Genomic DNA, 17006 nt, shown 5'->3' on the forward strand with positions numbered 1-17006 from the left:
ACACATTGACCTACCTGTTCCCCACACGGTGACCTACCTGTTCCCCACACAGTGACCTACCTGTTCCCCACACATTGACCTACCTACCTGTTCCCCACACAGTGACCTACCTGTTCCCCACACGGTGACCTACCTACCTGTTCCCCACACATTGACCTACCTACCTGTTCCCCACACATTGACCTACCTACCTGTTCCCCACACATTGACCTACCTACCTGTTCCCCACACATTGACCTACCTACCTGTTCCCCACACGGTGACCTACCTGTTCCCCACACAGTGACCTACCTGTTCCCCACACATTGACCTACCTACCTGTTCCCCACACAGTGACCTACCTGTTCCCCACACGGTGACCTACCTACCTGTTCCCCACACATTGACCTACCTACCTGTTCCCCACACGGTGACCTACCTACCTGTTCCCCACACAGTGACCTACCTACCTGTTCCCCACACATTGACCTACCTACCTGTTCCCCACACGGTGACCTACCTACCTGTTCCCCACACATTGACCTACCTACCTGTTCCCCACACGGTGACCTACCTACCTGTTCCCCACACATTGACCTACCTACCTGTTCCCCACACGGTGACCTACCTACCTGTTCCCCACACGGTGACCTACCTACCTGTTCCCCACACGGTGACCTACCTACCTGTTCCCCACACGGTGACCTACCTACCTGTTCCCCACACATTGACCTACCTACCTGTTCCCCACACAGTGACCTACCTACCTGTTCCCCACACGGTGACCTACCTACCTGTTCCCCACACAGTGACCTACCTACCTGTTCCCCACACAGTGACCTACCTGTTCCCCACACATTGACCTACCTACCTGTTCCCCACACGGTGACCTACCTACCTGTTCCCCACACAGTGACCTACCTACCTGTTCCCCACACGGTGACCTACCTGTTCCCCACACGGTGACCTACCTACCTGTTCCCCACACAGTGACCTACCTACCTGTTCCCCACACGGTGACCTACCTACCTGTTCCCCACACGGTGACCTACCTACCTGTTCCCCACACGGTGACCTACCTACCTGTTCCCCACACATTGACCTACCTACCTGTTCCCCACACAGTGACCTACATACCAGTTTCTCACACAGTGACCTACCATGTCCCCCACACAGTGACCTACCTACCTGTTCCCCACACGGTGACCTACCTACCTGTTCCCCACACAGTGACCTACCTACCTGTTCCCCACACGGTGACCTACCTACCTGTTCCCCACACAGTGACCTACCTACCTGTTCCCCACACGGTGACCTACCTACCTGTTCCCCACACGGTGACCTACCTACCTGTTCCCCACACATTGACCTACCTACCTGTTCCCCACACAGTGACCTACATACCAGTTTCTCACACAGTGACCTACCATGTCCCCCACACAGTGACCTACCTACCTGTTCCCCACACAGTGACCTACCTACCTGTTCCCCACACAGTGACCTACCTACCTGTTCCCCACACAGTGACCTACCTACCTGTTCCCCACACAGTGACCTACATACCAGTTTCTCACACAGTGAGCTACCATGTCCCCAGACATTGACCTACCTACCTGTTCCCCACACAGTGACCTACCTGTTCCCCACACGGTGACCTACCTACCTGTTCCCCACACGGTGACCTACCTACCTGTTCCCCACACGGTGACCTACCTACCTGTTCCCCACACGGTGACCTACCTACCTGTTCCCCACACGGTGACCTACATACCAGTTTCTCACACAGTGACCTACCATGTCCCCACACAGTGATCTACCTGTTCCCCACACATTGACCTACCTACCTGTTCCCCACACATTGACCTACCTACCTGTTCCCCACACGGTGACCTACCTACCTGTTCCCCACACAGTGACCTACCTACCTGTTCCCCACACGGTGACCTACCTACCTGTTCCCCACACAGTGACCTACCTACCTGTTCCCCACACGGTGACCTACCTACCTGTTCCCCACACAGTGACCTACCTGTTCCCCACACATTGACCTACCTACCTGTTCCCCACACATTGACCTACCTGTTCCCCACACGGTGACCTACCTACCTGTTCCCCACACGGTGACCTACCTACCTGTTCCCCACATGGTGACCTACCTACCTGTTCCCCACACGGTGACCTACCTACCTGTTCCCCACACAGTGACCTACCTACCTGTTCCCCACACAGTGACCTACCTGTTCCCCACACAGTGACCTACCTGTTCCCCACACAGTGACCTACCTACCAGTTTCTCACACAGTGACCTACCTGTTCCCCACACAGTGACCTACCTGTTCCCCACACATTGACCTACCAGTTCCCCACACAGTGACCTATCTGTTCCCCACACATTGACCTACCTACCTGTTCCCCACACAGTGACATACCTGTTCCCCACACATTGACCTACCTACCTGTTCCCCACACAGTGACCTACCAGTTCCCCACACAGTGACCTACCTGTTCCCCACCCCATGACCTACCTGTTCCCCACACATTGACCTACCAGTTCCCCACACAGTGACCTACCTACCTGTTCCCCACACATTGACCTACCTGTTCCCCACACAGTGACCTACCAGTTCCCCACACAGTGACCTACCTACCAGTTCCCCACACAGTGACCTACCTACCAGTTCCCCACACAGTGACCTACCTGTTCCCCACACATTGACCTACCAGTTCCCCACACAGTGACCTACCTACCTGTTCCCCACACATTGACCTACCTACCTGTTCCCCACACATTGACCTACCTGTTCCCCACACATTGACCTACCAGTTCCCCACACAGTGACCTACCTACCTGTTCCCCACACAGTGACCTACCTGTTCCCCACACAGTGACCTACCTGTTCCCCACACATTGACCTACCAGTTCCCCACACAGTGACCTACCTGTTCCCCACACAGTGACCTACCTGTTCCCCACACATTGACCTACCAGTTCCCCACACAGTGACCTACCTACCTGTTCCCCACACAGTGACCTACCTGTTCCCCACACATTGACCTACCTACCTGTTCCCCACACAGTGACCTACCTGTTCCCCACACAGTGACCTACCTGTTCCCCACACAGTGACCTACCTGTTCCCCACACAGTGACCTACCAGTTCCCCACACAGTGACCTACCTACCTGTTCCCCACACATTGACCTACCTAATCCCCACACATTGACCTACCTACCTGTTCCCCACACGGTGACCTACCTGTTCCCCACACAGTGACCTACCTGTTCCCCACACAGTGACCTACCTACCTGTTCCCCACACAGTGACCTACCTGTTCCCCACACAGTGACCTACCTGTTCCCCACACATTGACCTACCAGTTCCCCACACATTGACCTACCTACCTGTTCTCCACACAGTGACCTACCTGTTCCCCACACATTGACCTACCTACCTGTTCCCCACACAGTGACCTACCTGTTCCCCACACGGTGACCTACCTACCTGTTCCCCACACAGTGACCTACCTGTTCCCCACACGGTGACCTACCTACCTGTTCCCCACACATTGACATACCTACCTGTTCCCCACACATTGACATACCTACCTGTTCCCCACACAGTGACCTACCTACCTGTTCCCCACACATTGACCTACCTACCTGTTCCCCACACATTGACCTACCTACCTGTTCCCCACACAGTGACCTACCTGTTCCCCACACGGTGACCTACCTACCTGTTCCCCACACGGTGACCTACCTACCTGTTCCCCACACAGTGACCTACCTGTTCCCCACACGGTGACCTACCTACCTGTTCCCCACACAGTGACCTACCTGTTCCCCACACGGTGACCTACCTACCTGTTCCCCACACATTGACCTACCTACCTGTTCCCCACACATTGACATACCTACCTGTTCCCCACACAGTGACCTACCTACCTGTTCCCCACACATTGACCTACCTACCTGTTCCCCACACAGTGACCTACCTGTTCCCCACACGGTGACCTACCTACCTGTTCCCCACACGGTGACCTACCTACCTGTTCCCCACACGGTGACCTACCTACCTGTTCCCCACACATTGACCTACCTACCTGTTCCCCACACAGTGACCTACCTACCTGTTCCCCACACATTGACCTACCTACCTGTTCCCCACACAGTGACCTACCTGTTCCCCACACGGTGACCTACCTACCTGTTCCCCACACGGTGACCTACCTACCTGTTCCCCACACAGTGACCTACCTACCTGTTCCCCACACAGTGACCTACCTGTTCCCCACACAGTGACCTACCTACCAGTTTCTCACACAGTGACCTACCTGTTCCCCACACGGTGACCTACCAGTTCCCCACACAGTGACCTATCTGTTCCCCACACATTGACCTACCTACCTGTTCCCCACACAGTGACATACCTGTTCCCCACACATTGACCTACCTACCTGTTCCCCACACAGTGACCTACCAGTTCCCCACACAGTGACCTACCTACCTGTTCCCCACCCCATGACCTACCTGTTCCCCACACATTGACCTACCAGTTCCCCACACAGTGACCTACCTACCTGTTCCCCACACATTGACCTACCTGTTCCCCACACAGTGACCTACCACTTCCCCACACAGTGACCTACCTACCAGTTCCCCACACAGTGACCTACCTACCAGTTCCCCACACAGTGACCTACCAGTTCCCCACACAGTGACCTACCTGTTCCCCACACATTGACCTACCTGTTCCCCACACAGTGACCTACCTACCTGTTCCCCACACATTGACCTACCTACCTGTTCCCCACACATTGACCTACCTGTTCCCCACACAGTGACCTACCTACCTGTTCCCCACACAGTGACCTACCTACCTGTTCCCCACACAGTGACCTACCTACCTGTTCCCCACACAGTGACCTACCTGTTCCCCACACATTGACCTACCTACCTGTTCCCCACACATTGACCTACCTACCTGTTCCCCACACGGTGACCTACCTACCTGTTCCCCACACGGTGACCTACCTACCTGTTCCCCACACGGTGACCTACCTACCTGTTCCCCACACGGTGACCTACCTACCTGTTCCCCACACGGTGACCTACCTACCTGTTCCCCACACAGTGACCTACCTACCTGTTCCCCACACAGTGACCTACCTGTTCCCCACACAGTGACCTACCTGTTCCCCACACAGTGACCTACCTGTTCCCCACACAGTGACCTACCTACCAGTTTCTCACACAGTGACCTACCTGTTCCCCACACATTGACCTACCAGTTCCCCACACAGTGACCTATCTGTTCCCCACACATTGACCTACCTACCTGTTCCCCACACAGTGACATACCTGTTCCCCACACATTGACCTACCTACCTGTTCCCCACACAGTGACCTACCAGTTCCCCACACAGTGACCTACCTGTTCCCCACCCCATGACCTACCTGTTCCCCACACATTGACCTACCAGTTCCCCACACAGTGACCTACCTACCTGTTCCCCACACATTGACCTACCAGTTCCCCACACAGTGACCTATCTGTTCCCCACACATTGACCTACCTACCTGTTCCCCACACAGTGACATACCTGTTCCCCACACATTGACCTACCTACCTGTTCCCCACACAGTGACCTACCAGTTCCCCACACAGTGACCTACCTGTTCCCCACCCCATGACCTACCTGTTCCCCACACATTGACCTACCAGTTCCCCACACAGTGACCTACCTACCTGTTCCCCACACATTGACCTACCTGTTCCCCACACAGTGACCTACCAGTTCCCCACACAGTGACCTACCTACCAGTTCCCCACACAGTGACCTACCTACCAGTTCCCCACACAGTGACCTACCTGTTCCCCACACATTGACCTACCAGTTCCCCACACAGTGACCTACCTACCTGTTCCCCACACATTGACCTTCCTACCTGTTCCCCACACATTGACCTACCTGTTCCCCACACATTGACCTACCAGTTCCCCACACAGTGACCTACCTACCTGTTCCCCACACAGTGACCTACCTGTTCCCCACACAGTGACCTACCTGTTCCCCACACATTGACCTACCAGTTCCCCACACAGTGACCTACCTGTTCCCCACACAGTGACCTACCTGTTCCCCACACATTGACCTACCAGTTCCCCACACAGTGACCTACCTACCTGTTCCCCACACAGTGACCTACCTGTTCCCCACACATTGACCTACCTACCTGTTCCCCACACAGTGACCTACCTGTTCCCCACACAGTGACCTACCTGTTCCCCACACAGTGACCTACCAGTTCCCCACACAGTGACCTACCTACCTGTTCCCCACACATTGACCTACCTGTTCCCCACACATTGACCTACCTACCTGTTCCCCACACGGTGACCTACCTGTTCCCCACACAGTGACCTACCTGTTCCCCACACAGTGACCTACCTGTTCCCCACACAGTGACCTACCTACCTGTTCCCCACACAGTGACCTACCTGTTCCCCACACAGTGACCTACCTGTTCCCCACACATTGACCTACCAGTTCCCCACACATTGACCTACCTACCTGTTCTCCACACAGTGACCTACCTGTTCCCCACACAGTGACCTACCTGTTCCCCACACAGTGACCTACCTGTTCCCCACACATTGACCTACCTACCTGTTCCCCACACAGTGACCTACCTGTTCCCCACACGGTGACCTACCTACCTGTTCCCCACACAGTGACCTACCTGTTCCCCACACGGTGACCTACCTACCTGTTCCCCACACATTGACATACCTACCTGTTCCCCACACAGTGACCTACCTACCTGTTCCCCACACATTGACCTACCTACCTGTTCCCCACACATTGACCTACCTACCTGTTCCCCACACAGTGACCTACCTGTTCCCCACACGGTGACCTACCTACCTGTTCCCCACACGGTGACCTACCTACCTGTTCCCCACACGGTGACCTACCTACCTGTTCCCCACACAGTGACCTACCTGTTCCCCACACGGTGACCTACCTACCTGTTCCCCACACAGTGACCTACCTGTTCCCCACACGGTGACCTACCTACCTGTTCCCCACACATTGACATACCTACCTGTTCCCCACACATTGACATACCTACCTGTTCCCCACACAGTGACCTACCTACCTGTTCCCCACACATTGACCTACCTACCTGTTCCCCACACAGTGACCTACCTGTTCCCCACACGGTGACCTACCTACCTGTTCCCCACACGGTGACCTACCTACCTGTTCCCCACACGGTGACCTACCTACCTGTTCCCCACACAGTGACCTACCTACCTGTTCCCCACACAGTGACCTACCTACCTGTTCCCCACACGGTGACCTACCTACCTGTTCCCCACACGGTGACCTACCTACCTGTTCCCCACACATTGACCTACCTACCTGTTCCCCACACAGTGACCTACCTACCTGTTCCCCACACATTGACCTACCTACCTGTTCCCCACACAGTGACCTACCTGTTCCCCACACGGTGACCTACCTACCTGTTCCCCACACGGTGACCTACCTACCTGTTCCCCACACAGTGACCTACCTGTTCCCCACACAGTGACCTACCTACCAGTTTCTCACACAGTGACCTACCTGTTCCCCACACGGTGACCTACCAGTTCCCCACACAGTGACCTATCTGTTCCCCACACATTGACCTACCTACCTGTTCCCCACACAGTGACATACCTGTTCCCCACACATTGACCTACCTACCTGTTCCCCACACAGTGACCTACCAGTTCCCCACACAGTGACCTACCTACCTGTTCCCCACCCCATGACCTACCTGTTCCCCACACATTGACCTACCAGTTCCCCACACAGTGACCTACCTACCTGTTCCCCACACATTGACCTACCTGTTCCCCACACAGTGACCTACCACTTCCCCACACAGTGACCTACCTACCAGTTCCCCACACAGTGACCTACCTACCAGTTCCCCACACAGTGACCTACCAGTTCCCCACACAGTGACCTACCTGTTCCCCACACAGTGACCTACCTGTTCCCCACACATTGACCTACCTGTTCCCCACACAGTGACCTACCTACCTGTTCCCCACACATTGACCTACCTACCTGTTCCCCACACATTGACCTACCTGTTCCCCACACAGTGACCTACCTACCTGTTCCCCACACAGTGACCTACCTACCTGTTCCCCACACAGTGACCTACCTACCTGTTCCCCACACAGTGACCTACCTGTTCCCCACACATTGACCTACCTACCTGTTCCCCACACATTGACCTACCTACCTGTTCCCCACACAGTGACCTACCTGTTCCCCACACGGTGACCTACCTACCTGTTCCCCACACGGTGACCTACCTACCTGTTCCCCACACGGTGACCTACCTACCTGTTCCCCACACAGTGACCTACCTACCTGTTCCCCACACAGTGACCTACCTGTTCCCCACACAGTGACCTACCTGTTCCCCACACAGTGACCTACCTGTTCCCCACACAGTGACCTACCTACCAGTTTCTCACACAGTGACCTACCTGTTCCCCACACATTGACCTACCAGTTCCCCACACAGTGACCTATCTGTTCCCCACACATTGACCTACCTACCTGTTCCCCACACAGTGACATACCTGTTCCCCACACATTGACCTACCTACCTGTTCCCCACACAGTGACCTACCAGTTCCCCACACAGTGACCTACCTGTTCCCCACCCCATGACCTACCTGTTCCCCACACATTGACCTACCAGTTCCCCACACAGTGACCTACCTACCTGTTCCCCACACATTGACCTACCTGTTCCCCACACAGTGACCTACCAGTTCCCCACACAGTGACCTACCTACCTGTTCCCCACACAGTGACCTACCTACCTGTTCCCCACACAGTGACCTACCTACCAGTTCCCCACACAGTGACCTACCTGTTCCCCACACATTGACCTACCAGTTCCCCACACAGTGACCTACCTACCTGTTCCCCACACAGTGACCTACCTGTTCCCCACACATTGACCTACCTACCTGTTCCCCACACAGTGACCTACCTGTTCCCCACACAGTGACCTACCTGTTCCCCACACAGTGACCTACCAGTTCCCCACACAGTGACCTACCTACCTGTTCCCCACACATTGACCTACCTGTTCCCCACACATTGACCTACCTACCTGTTCCCCACACGGTGACCTACCTGTTCCCCACACAGTGACCTACCTGTTCCCCACACAGTGACCTACCTACCTGTTCCCCACACAGTGACCTACCTGTTCCCCACACAGTGACCTACCTGTTCCCCACACATTGACCTACCAGTTCCCCACACATTGACCTACCTACCTGTTCTCCACACAGTGACCTACCTGTTCCCCACACAGTGACCTACCTGTTCCCCACACATTGACCTACCTACCTGTTCCCCACACAGTGACCTACCTGTTCCCCACACGGTGACCTACCTACCTGTTCCCCACACGGTGACCTACCTGTTCCCCACACGGTGACCTACCTACCTGTTCCCCACACGGTGACCTACCTGTTCCCCACACGGTGACCTACCTGTTCCCCACACAGTGACCTACCAGTTCCCCACACAGTGACCTACCTGTTCCCCACACATTGACCTACCAGTTCCCCACACAGTGACCTACCTGTTCCCCACACATTGACCTACCTGTTCCCCACACATTGACCTACCCTTTCCCCACACATTGACCTACCTGTTCCCCACACAGTGACCTACCTGTTCCCCACACATTGACCTACCTACCTGTTCCCCACACAGTGACCTACCTGTTCCCCACACAGTGACCTACCTGTTCCCCACACATTGACCTACCTACCTGTTCCCCACACAGTGACCTACCTACCTGTTCCCCACACAGTGACCTACCTGTTCCCCACACGGTGACCTACCTGTTCCCCACACAGTGACCTACCTACCTGTTCCCCACACAGTGACCTACCTGTTCCCCACACAGTGACCTACCTGTTCCCCACACATTGACCTACCTACCTGTTCCCCACACAGTGACCTACCTGTTCCCCACACAGTGACCTACCTGTTCCCCACACATTGACCTACCTACCTGTTCCCCACACAGTGACCTACCTGTTCCCCACACGGTGACCTACCTGTTCCCCACACAGTGACCTACCTGTTCCCCACACAGTGACCTACCTGTTCCCCACACAGTGACCTACCTGTTCCCCACACAGTGACCTACCTGTTCCCCACACAGATTTGGGACGACGTTTTCCTGTTGTTGCCATGGTGACAGCTGGTAGTAGTGTTGTCTACTGCAAGTAGAAAACAGCCAGCTTCCTCTCCGTCGCCTGCAGTCAACTTATCCAACTGGCGACAGAGGGGACATTCGGACATAGCCCGGTTTAGCCCTCCTCACCAACATCTTGTTCTCCTTCTGTGGTGTGCAGCGAGTCGGCGTGCCGCTTCTACAGCCACCAGATGAAGGGGAAGCACCTGGCCATCAGGAAGATGAATGAGATCCAGAAGAACATTGACGGCTGGGAGGGGAAGGACATCGGCCAGTGCTGCAACGAGTTCATCATGGAAGGTACGCTGACCCGAGTCGGCGCCAAACACGAGCGCCACATCTTCCTGTTCGATGGTCTGATGATCTGCTGCAAGTCCAACCACGGCCCGCCCCGACTGCCCGGCGCCAGCTCCGCCGCCGAGTATCGCCTCAAGGAAAAGTTCTTCATGCGCAAAGTTCAGATCAATGACAAGGACGACAAGGAGGGCGAGTACCGGCACGCCTTTGAGATCATCTTGAAAGACGGAAACAGCGTGGTGTTCGCCGCCAAGTCGGCGGAGGAGAAGAACGGCTGGATGGCGGCGCTCATCTCGCTGCAGTACCGCAGCACCTTGGAGCGTCTGCTGGATTCCGCCATGGAGGAGGAGAAGCAGGAGCAGATGAGACTGCCGGGACCGGAGGAATACCGCTTCGCCGAGCCAGACTCCGAGGAGAACGTTGTGTTTGAGGAGAACGTCCAGTCCAAGTCCGGGATCCCCATCATCAAAGCCGGCACTGTTCTGAAACTGATCGAGAGACTCACCTTCCACATGTACGCAGGTGAGATGTGATGTCACACGTTCAGGTAACTTCCTGTTAGACCGAGTCCTCACCTCAGGGTCATCTTAACTTCCACATTACAGCCTGGTCCGGAATTACATCTGGTCCAGGATCGGGTCCTGGATCAGGTCTGGTCCGGGATCAGGTCTGGTCCAGGATCAGGTCTGGTCCGGAATCAGGTCAGATCCGGAATCAGGTCTCGTCTGTAATCAGGTCTGGGATCAGGTCTGGTCCAGGATCAGGTCTGGTCCGGGATCAGGTCTGGTCCGGGATCAGGTCTGGTCCGGGATCAGGTCTGGTCCAGGATCAGGTCCAGGATCAGGTGTGGTCCAGGATCAGGTGTGGTCCAGGATCAGGTCTGGGATCAGGTCTGGTCCGGAATCAGGTCCCGGATCAAGTATAGTCCAGGATCAGGTCCGGGATCAGGTCTGGTCCGGGATCAGGTGCCGTCTGTAATCAGGTCTAGGATCAGGTCTGGTCCAGGATCAGGTCTGGTCCGGGATCAGGTCTGGTCCGGGATCAGGTCTGGTCCAGGATCAGGTCTGATCCGGAATCTTGTCCAGGATCAGTTCTGGTCCAGGATCAGGTCCAGGATCAGGTCTGGTCCGGGATCAGGTGCCGTCTGTAATCAGGTCTAGGATCAGGTCTGGTCCAGGATCAGGTCTGGTCCGGGATCAGGTCTGGTCCAGGATCAGGTCTGGTCCGGGATCAGGTCTGGTCCAGGATCAGGTCTGGTCCAGGATCAGGTCTGGTCTGGGATCAGGTCTGGTCCGGGATCAGGTCTGGGTCGTAATCAGGTCCAGGATCAGGTCTGGTCCAGGATCAGGTCTGGTCTGGGATCAGGTCTGGTCCGGGATCAGGTCTGGGTCGTAATCAGGTCCAGGATCAGGTCTGGTCCAGGATCAGGTCTGGTCCGGGATCAGGTCTGGTCCGTAATCAGGTCCAGGATCAGGTCTGATCCAGGATCAGGTCCAGGATCAGGTCCGGGATCAGGTCTGGTTCAGGATCAGGTCTGGTCCAGGATCAGGTCTAGTCCGTAATCAGGTCTGGTCCAGGATCAGGTCCAGGATCAGGTCTAGTCCGTAATCAGGTCTGGTCCAGGATCAGGTCCAGGATCAGGTGTGGTCCAGGATCAGGTGTGGTCCAGGATCAGATCCGGGATCAGGTGTGGTCCAGGATCAGATCCGGGATCAGGTGTGGTCCAGGATCAGGTCTGGTCCTTAATCTGGTCCAGGATCAGGTCTGGTCCAGGATCAGGTCTAGTCCGTAATCAGGTCTGGTCCAGGATCAGGTCCGGGATCAGGTCTAGTCCGTAATCAGGTCTGGTCCAGGATCAGGTCCGGGATCAGGTCTGGTCCGGAATCAGGTCTGGTCCAGGATCAGGTCTGGTCCAGGATCAGGTGTGGGATCAGGTCCGGTGTCAGGTCTGGTCCGGAATCAGGTCTGGTCCAGGATCAGGTCTGGTCCAGGATCAGGTCTGGTCCAGGATCAGGTCTGGTCTGGGATCAGGTCTTATCCGGAATCTTGTCCGGGATCAGGTCTGGTCCAGGATCGGGTCTGGTCCAGGATCAGGTCCGGGATCAGGACTGGTCCGGGAACAGGTCTGGTCCTTAATCTGGTCCAGGATCAGGTCTGGTCCAGGATCAGGTCCGGGATCAGGTCTGGTCCAGGATCAGGTCCGGGATCAGGTCTGGTCCGGGATCAGGTCTGGTCCTTAATCTGGTCCAGGATCAGGTCTGGTCCAGGATCAGGTCTAGTCCGTAATCAGGTCTGGTCCAGGATCAGGTCCGGGATCAGGTCTGGTCCGGAATCAGGTCTGGTCCAGGATCAGGTCTGGTCCGGGATCTTTTCCGGGATCAGGTGTGGTCCAGGATCAGGTCTGGTCCAGGATCAGGTCTGGTCCGGGATCTTTTCCGGGATCAGGACTGGTCCAGGATCAGGTCCGGGATCAGGACTGGTCCGGGAACAGGTCTGGTCCTTAATCTGGTCCAGGATCAGGTCTGGTCTGGGATCAGGTCTTATCCGGAATCTTGTCCGGGATCAGGTCTGGTCCAGGATCGGGTCTGGTCCGGGATCTTTTCCGGGATCAGGTGTGGTCCAGGATCAGGTCTGGTCCAGGATCAGGTCTGGTCCGGAATCAGGTCCAGGATCAGGTCTGGTCCAGGATCAGGTGTGGTCCAGGATCAGGTCCGGGATCAGGTGTGGTCCAGGATCAGGTCCGGGATCAGGTCTGGTCCGGGATCAGGTCTGGTCCTTAATCTGGTCCAGGATCAGGTCTGGTCCAGGATCAGGTCTAGTCCGTAATCAGGTCTGGTCCGTAATCAGGTCTGGTCCGTAATCAGGTCTCGTCCAGGATCAGGTCTGGTCCAGGATCAGGTCCGGGATCAGGTCTGGTCCGGAATCAGGTCTGGTCCAGGATCAAGTCTGGTCCAGGATCAGGTCTGGGATCAGATCCGGGATCAGGTCTGGTCCGGGATCGGGTCTGGTCCAGGATCGGGTCTGGTCCAGGGTCAGGTCTGGTCCAGGATCAGGTCTGGTCTGGGATCAGGTGCCGTCTGTAATCAGGTCTACGATCAGGTCTGGTCCAGGATCAGGTCTGGTCCGGGATCGGGTCTGGTCCAGGGTCAGGTCTGGTCCAGGGTCAGGTCTGGTCCAGGATCAGGTCTGGTCCGGGATCAGGTGCCGTCTGTAATCAGGTCTACGATCAGGTCTGGTCCAGGATCAGGTCTGGTCCGGGATCGGGTCTGGTCCGGGATCGGGTCTGGTCCAGGATCGGGTCTGGTCCAGGATCAGGTCTGGTCCGGGATCAGGTGCCGTCTGTAATCAGGTCTGGTCCAGGATCAGGTCTGGTCCGGGATCGGGTCTGGTCCGGGATCGGGTCTGGTCCAGGATCGGGTCTGGTCCAGGATCAGGTCTGGTCCAGGATCAGGTCTGGTCCGGGATCGGGTCTGGTCCGGGATCGGGTCTGGTCCAGGATCAGGTCTGGTCCAGGATCAGGTCTGGTCCGGAATCAGGTCCAGGATCAGGTGTGGTCCAGGATCAGGTCCGGGATCAGGTCTGGTCTGGGATCAGGTCTGGTCCGGAATCAGGTCTGGTCCAGGATCAGGTCTGGGATCAGGTCCAGGATCAGGTCTGGTCCGGAATCAGGTCTGGTCCAGGATCGGGTCTTGTCCAGGATCAGGTCTGGTCTGGGATCTTGTCGGGGATCAGGTGTGGTCCAGGATCTGGTCCGGGATCAGGTCTGGTCCTTAATCTGGTCCAGGATCAGGTCTGGTCCAGGATCAGGTCTGGTCCAGGATCGGGTCTGGTCCAGGATCGGGTCTGGTCCAGGATCAGGTCTGATCCGGAATCAGGTCTGGTCCGGGATCATGTCAGGTCCAGGATCAGGTCTGGTCCGGGATCAGGTCTGGTCCAGGATCGGGTCTGGTCCAGGATCGGGTCTGGTCCGGGATCAGGTCTGGTCCGGGATCAGGTGCCGTCTGTAATCAGGTCTAGGATCAGGTCTGGTCCAGGATCAGGTCTTGTCCGGGATCAGGTCTTGTCCACGATCAGGTCTGGTCCGGGATCAGGTCTGGTCCGGGATCAGGTCTGGTCCAGGATCAGGTCTTGTCCGGGATCAGGTCTTGTCCGGGATCAGGTCTGGTCCAGGATCAGGTCCGGGATCAGGTCTGGTCCGTAATCAGGTCCAGGATCAGGTCTGGTCCGGGATCAGGTCTGGTCCAGGATATGGTCTTGTCCGGGATCACGTCATGTCCGGGATCAGGTCTGGTCCAGGATCAGGTCCGGGATCAGGTCTGGTCCGTAATCAGGTCCAGGATCAGGTCTGGTCCAGGATCAGGTCTGGTCCAGGATCAGGTCTGGTCTGGGATCAGGTCTGGTCCGTAATCAGGTCCGGGATCAGGTCTGGGTCGTAATCAGGTCTAGGATCAGGTCTGGTCCAGGATCAGGTCTGGTCCAGGATCAGGTCTGGTCTGGGATCAGGTCTGGTCCGTAATCAGGTCCAGGATCAGGTCTCGTCTGTAATCAGGTCTAGGATCAGTTCTGGTCCAGGATCAGGTCTGGTCCGGGAACAGGTCTGGTCCGGGATCGGGTCCGGGATCAGGTCTCGTCTGTAATCAGGTCCAGGATCAGGTCTGATCCAGGATCAGGTCCAGGATCAGGTGTGGTCCAGGATCAGGTGTGGTCCAGGATCAGGTCCGGGATCAGGTCTGGTCCAGGATCAGGTCCGGGATCAGGTCTGGTCCGGGATCAGGTCTGGTCCTTAATCTGGTCCAGGATCAGGTCTGGTCCAGGATCAGGTCTAGTCCGTAATCAGGTCTGGTCCAGGATCAGGTCCGGGATCAGGTCTGGTCCGGAATCAGGTCTGGTCCAGGATCAAGTCTGGTCCAGGATCAGGTCTGGGATCAGGTCCGGGATCAGGTCTGGTCCGGAATCAGGTCTGGTCCAGGATCAGGTCTGGTCCAGGATCAGGTCTGGGATCAGGTCCGGGATCAGGTCATGTCCAGGATCAGGTCTGGTCCAGGATCAGGTCTGGGATCAGGTCCAGGATCAGGTCTGGTCCAGGATCAGGTCTGGTCCGGGATCAGGTCTGATCCGGAATCAGGTCTGGTCCGGGATCATGTCAGGTCCAGGATCAGGTCTGGTCCGGGATCAGGTCTGGTCCAGGATCGGGTCTGGTCCGGGATCAGGTCTGGTCCGGGATCAGGTGCCGTCTGTAATCAGGTCTAGGATCAGGTCTGGTCCAGGATCAGGTCTTGTCCGGGATCAGGTCTTGTCCACGATCAGGTCTGGTCCGGGATCAGGTCTGGTCCAGGATCAGGTCTGGTCCGGGATCAGGTCTGGTCCGGGATCAGGTGCCGTCTGTAATCAGGTCTAGGATCAGGTCTGGTCCAGGATCAGGTCTTGTCCGGGATCAGGTCTTGTCCACGATCAGGTCTGGTCCGGGATCACGTCATGTCCGGGATCAGGTCTTGTCCACGATCAGGTCTGGTCCGGGATCAGGTCTGGTCCAGGATCAGGTCTGGTCCAGGATCAGGTCCGGGATCAGGTCTGGTCCGTAATCAGGTCCAGGATCAGGTCTGGTCCAGGATCAGGTCTGGTCCAGGATCAGGTCTGGTCTGGGATCAGGTCTGGTCCGTAATCAGGTCCAGGATCAGGTCTCGTCTGTAATCAGGTCTAGGATCAGTTCTGGTCCAGTATCAGGTCTGGTCCGGGAACAGGTCTGGTCCGGGATCGGGTCTGGTCCGGGATCGGGTCTGGTCCGGGATCAGGTCTGGTCCAGGATCGGGTCTGGTCCAGGGTCAGGTCTGGTCCGGGATCAGGTCTTGTCCACGATCAGGTCTGGTCCAGGATCAGGTCTGGGATCAGGTGTAGTCCGGGATCAGGTCTGGTCCAGGATCAGGTCTGGTCCGGGATCAGGTCTGGTCCAGGATCAGGTCTGGTCCGGGATCAGGTCTGGTCCGGGATCTTGTCCAGGATCAGGTCTGATCCAGGAATAGGTCCGTAATCAGGTCTGGTCCAGGATCAGGTCTGGGATCAGGTCTGGTCCGGAATCAGGTCTGGTCCAGGATCAAGTCTGGTCCAGGATCAGGTCCGGGATCAGGTCTGGTCCGGAATCAGGTCTGGTCCAGGATCAGGTCCGGGATCAGGTCCAGGATCAGGTCTGGTCCAGGATCAGGTCTGGTCCGTAATCAGGTCCAGGATCAGGTCTGGTCTGGGATCAGGTCCAGGATCAGGTCTGGTCCGTGATCAGGTCTAGTCCAGGATCAGGTCTGGTCTGGGATCAGGTCTAGTCCAGGATCAGGTCTGGTCCGTAATCAGGTCCGGGATCAGGTCTGGGTCGTAATCAGGTCCAGGATCAGGTCTGGTCCAGGATCAGGTCTGGTCCGTAATCAGGTCCGGGATCAGGTC

General features: G+C 56.5%; 1 protein-coding gene across 3 annotated transcripts in view; it reads left to right on the plus strand.

Moving 5' to 3' along the window:
* LOC306774602 (son of sevenless homolog 1-like) overlaps positions 1–17006 on the plus strand; it is a 174101-nt gene that overhangs the window by 36284 nt on the left and 120811 nt on the right. For all 3 annotated transcript variants that reach the window (XM_079264709.1, XM_079264710.1, XM_079264711.1), the window contains exon 10: positions 10438–11096. In XM_079264709.1, the coding sequence (XP_079120835.1) occupies positions 10438–11096 (659 nt within the window). The remainder of the gene's footprint in view (positions 1–10437; positions 11097–17006) is intronic.

The sequence above is a fragment of the Telmatherina bonti genome, assembly GCF_933228915.1.
Source record: "Telmatherina bonti genome assembly, chromosome: 3".
In the NCBI taxonomy this organism is placed as follows: Eukaryota; Metazoa; Chordata; class Actinopteri; order Atheriniformes; family Telmatherinidae; genus Telmatherina; species Telmatherina bonti.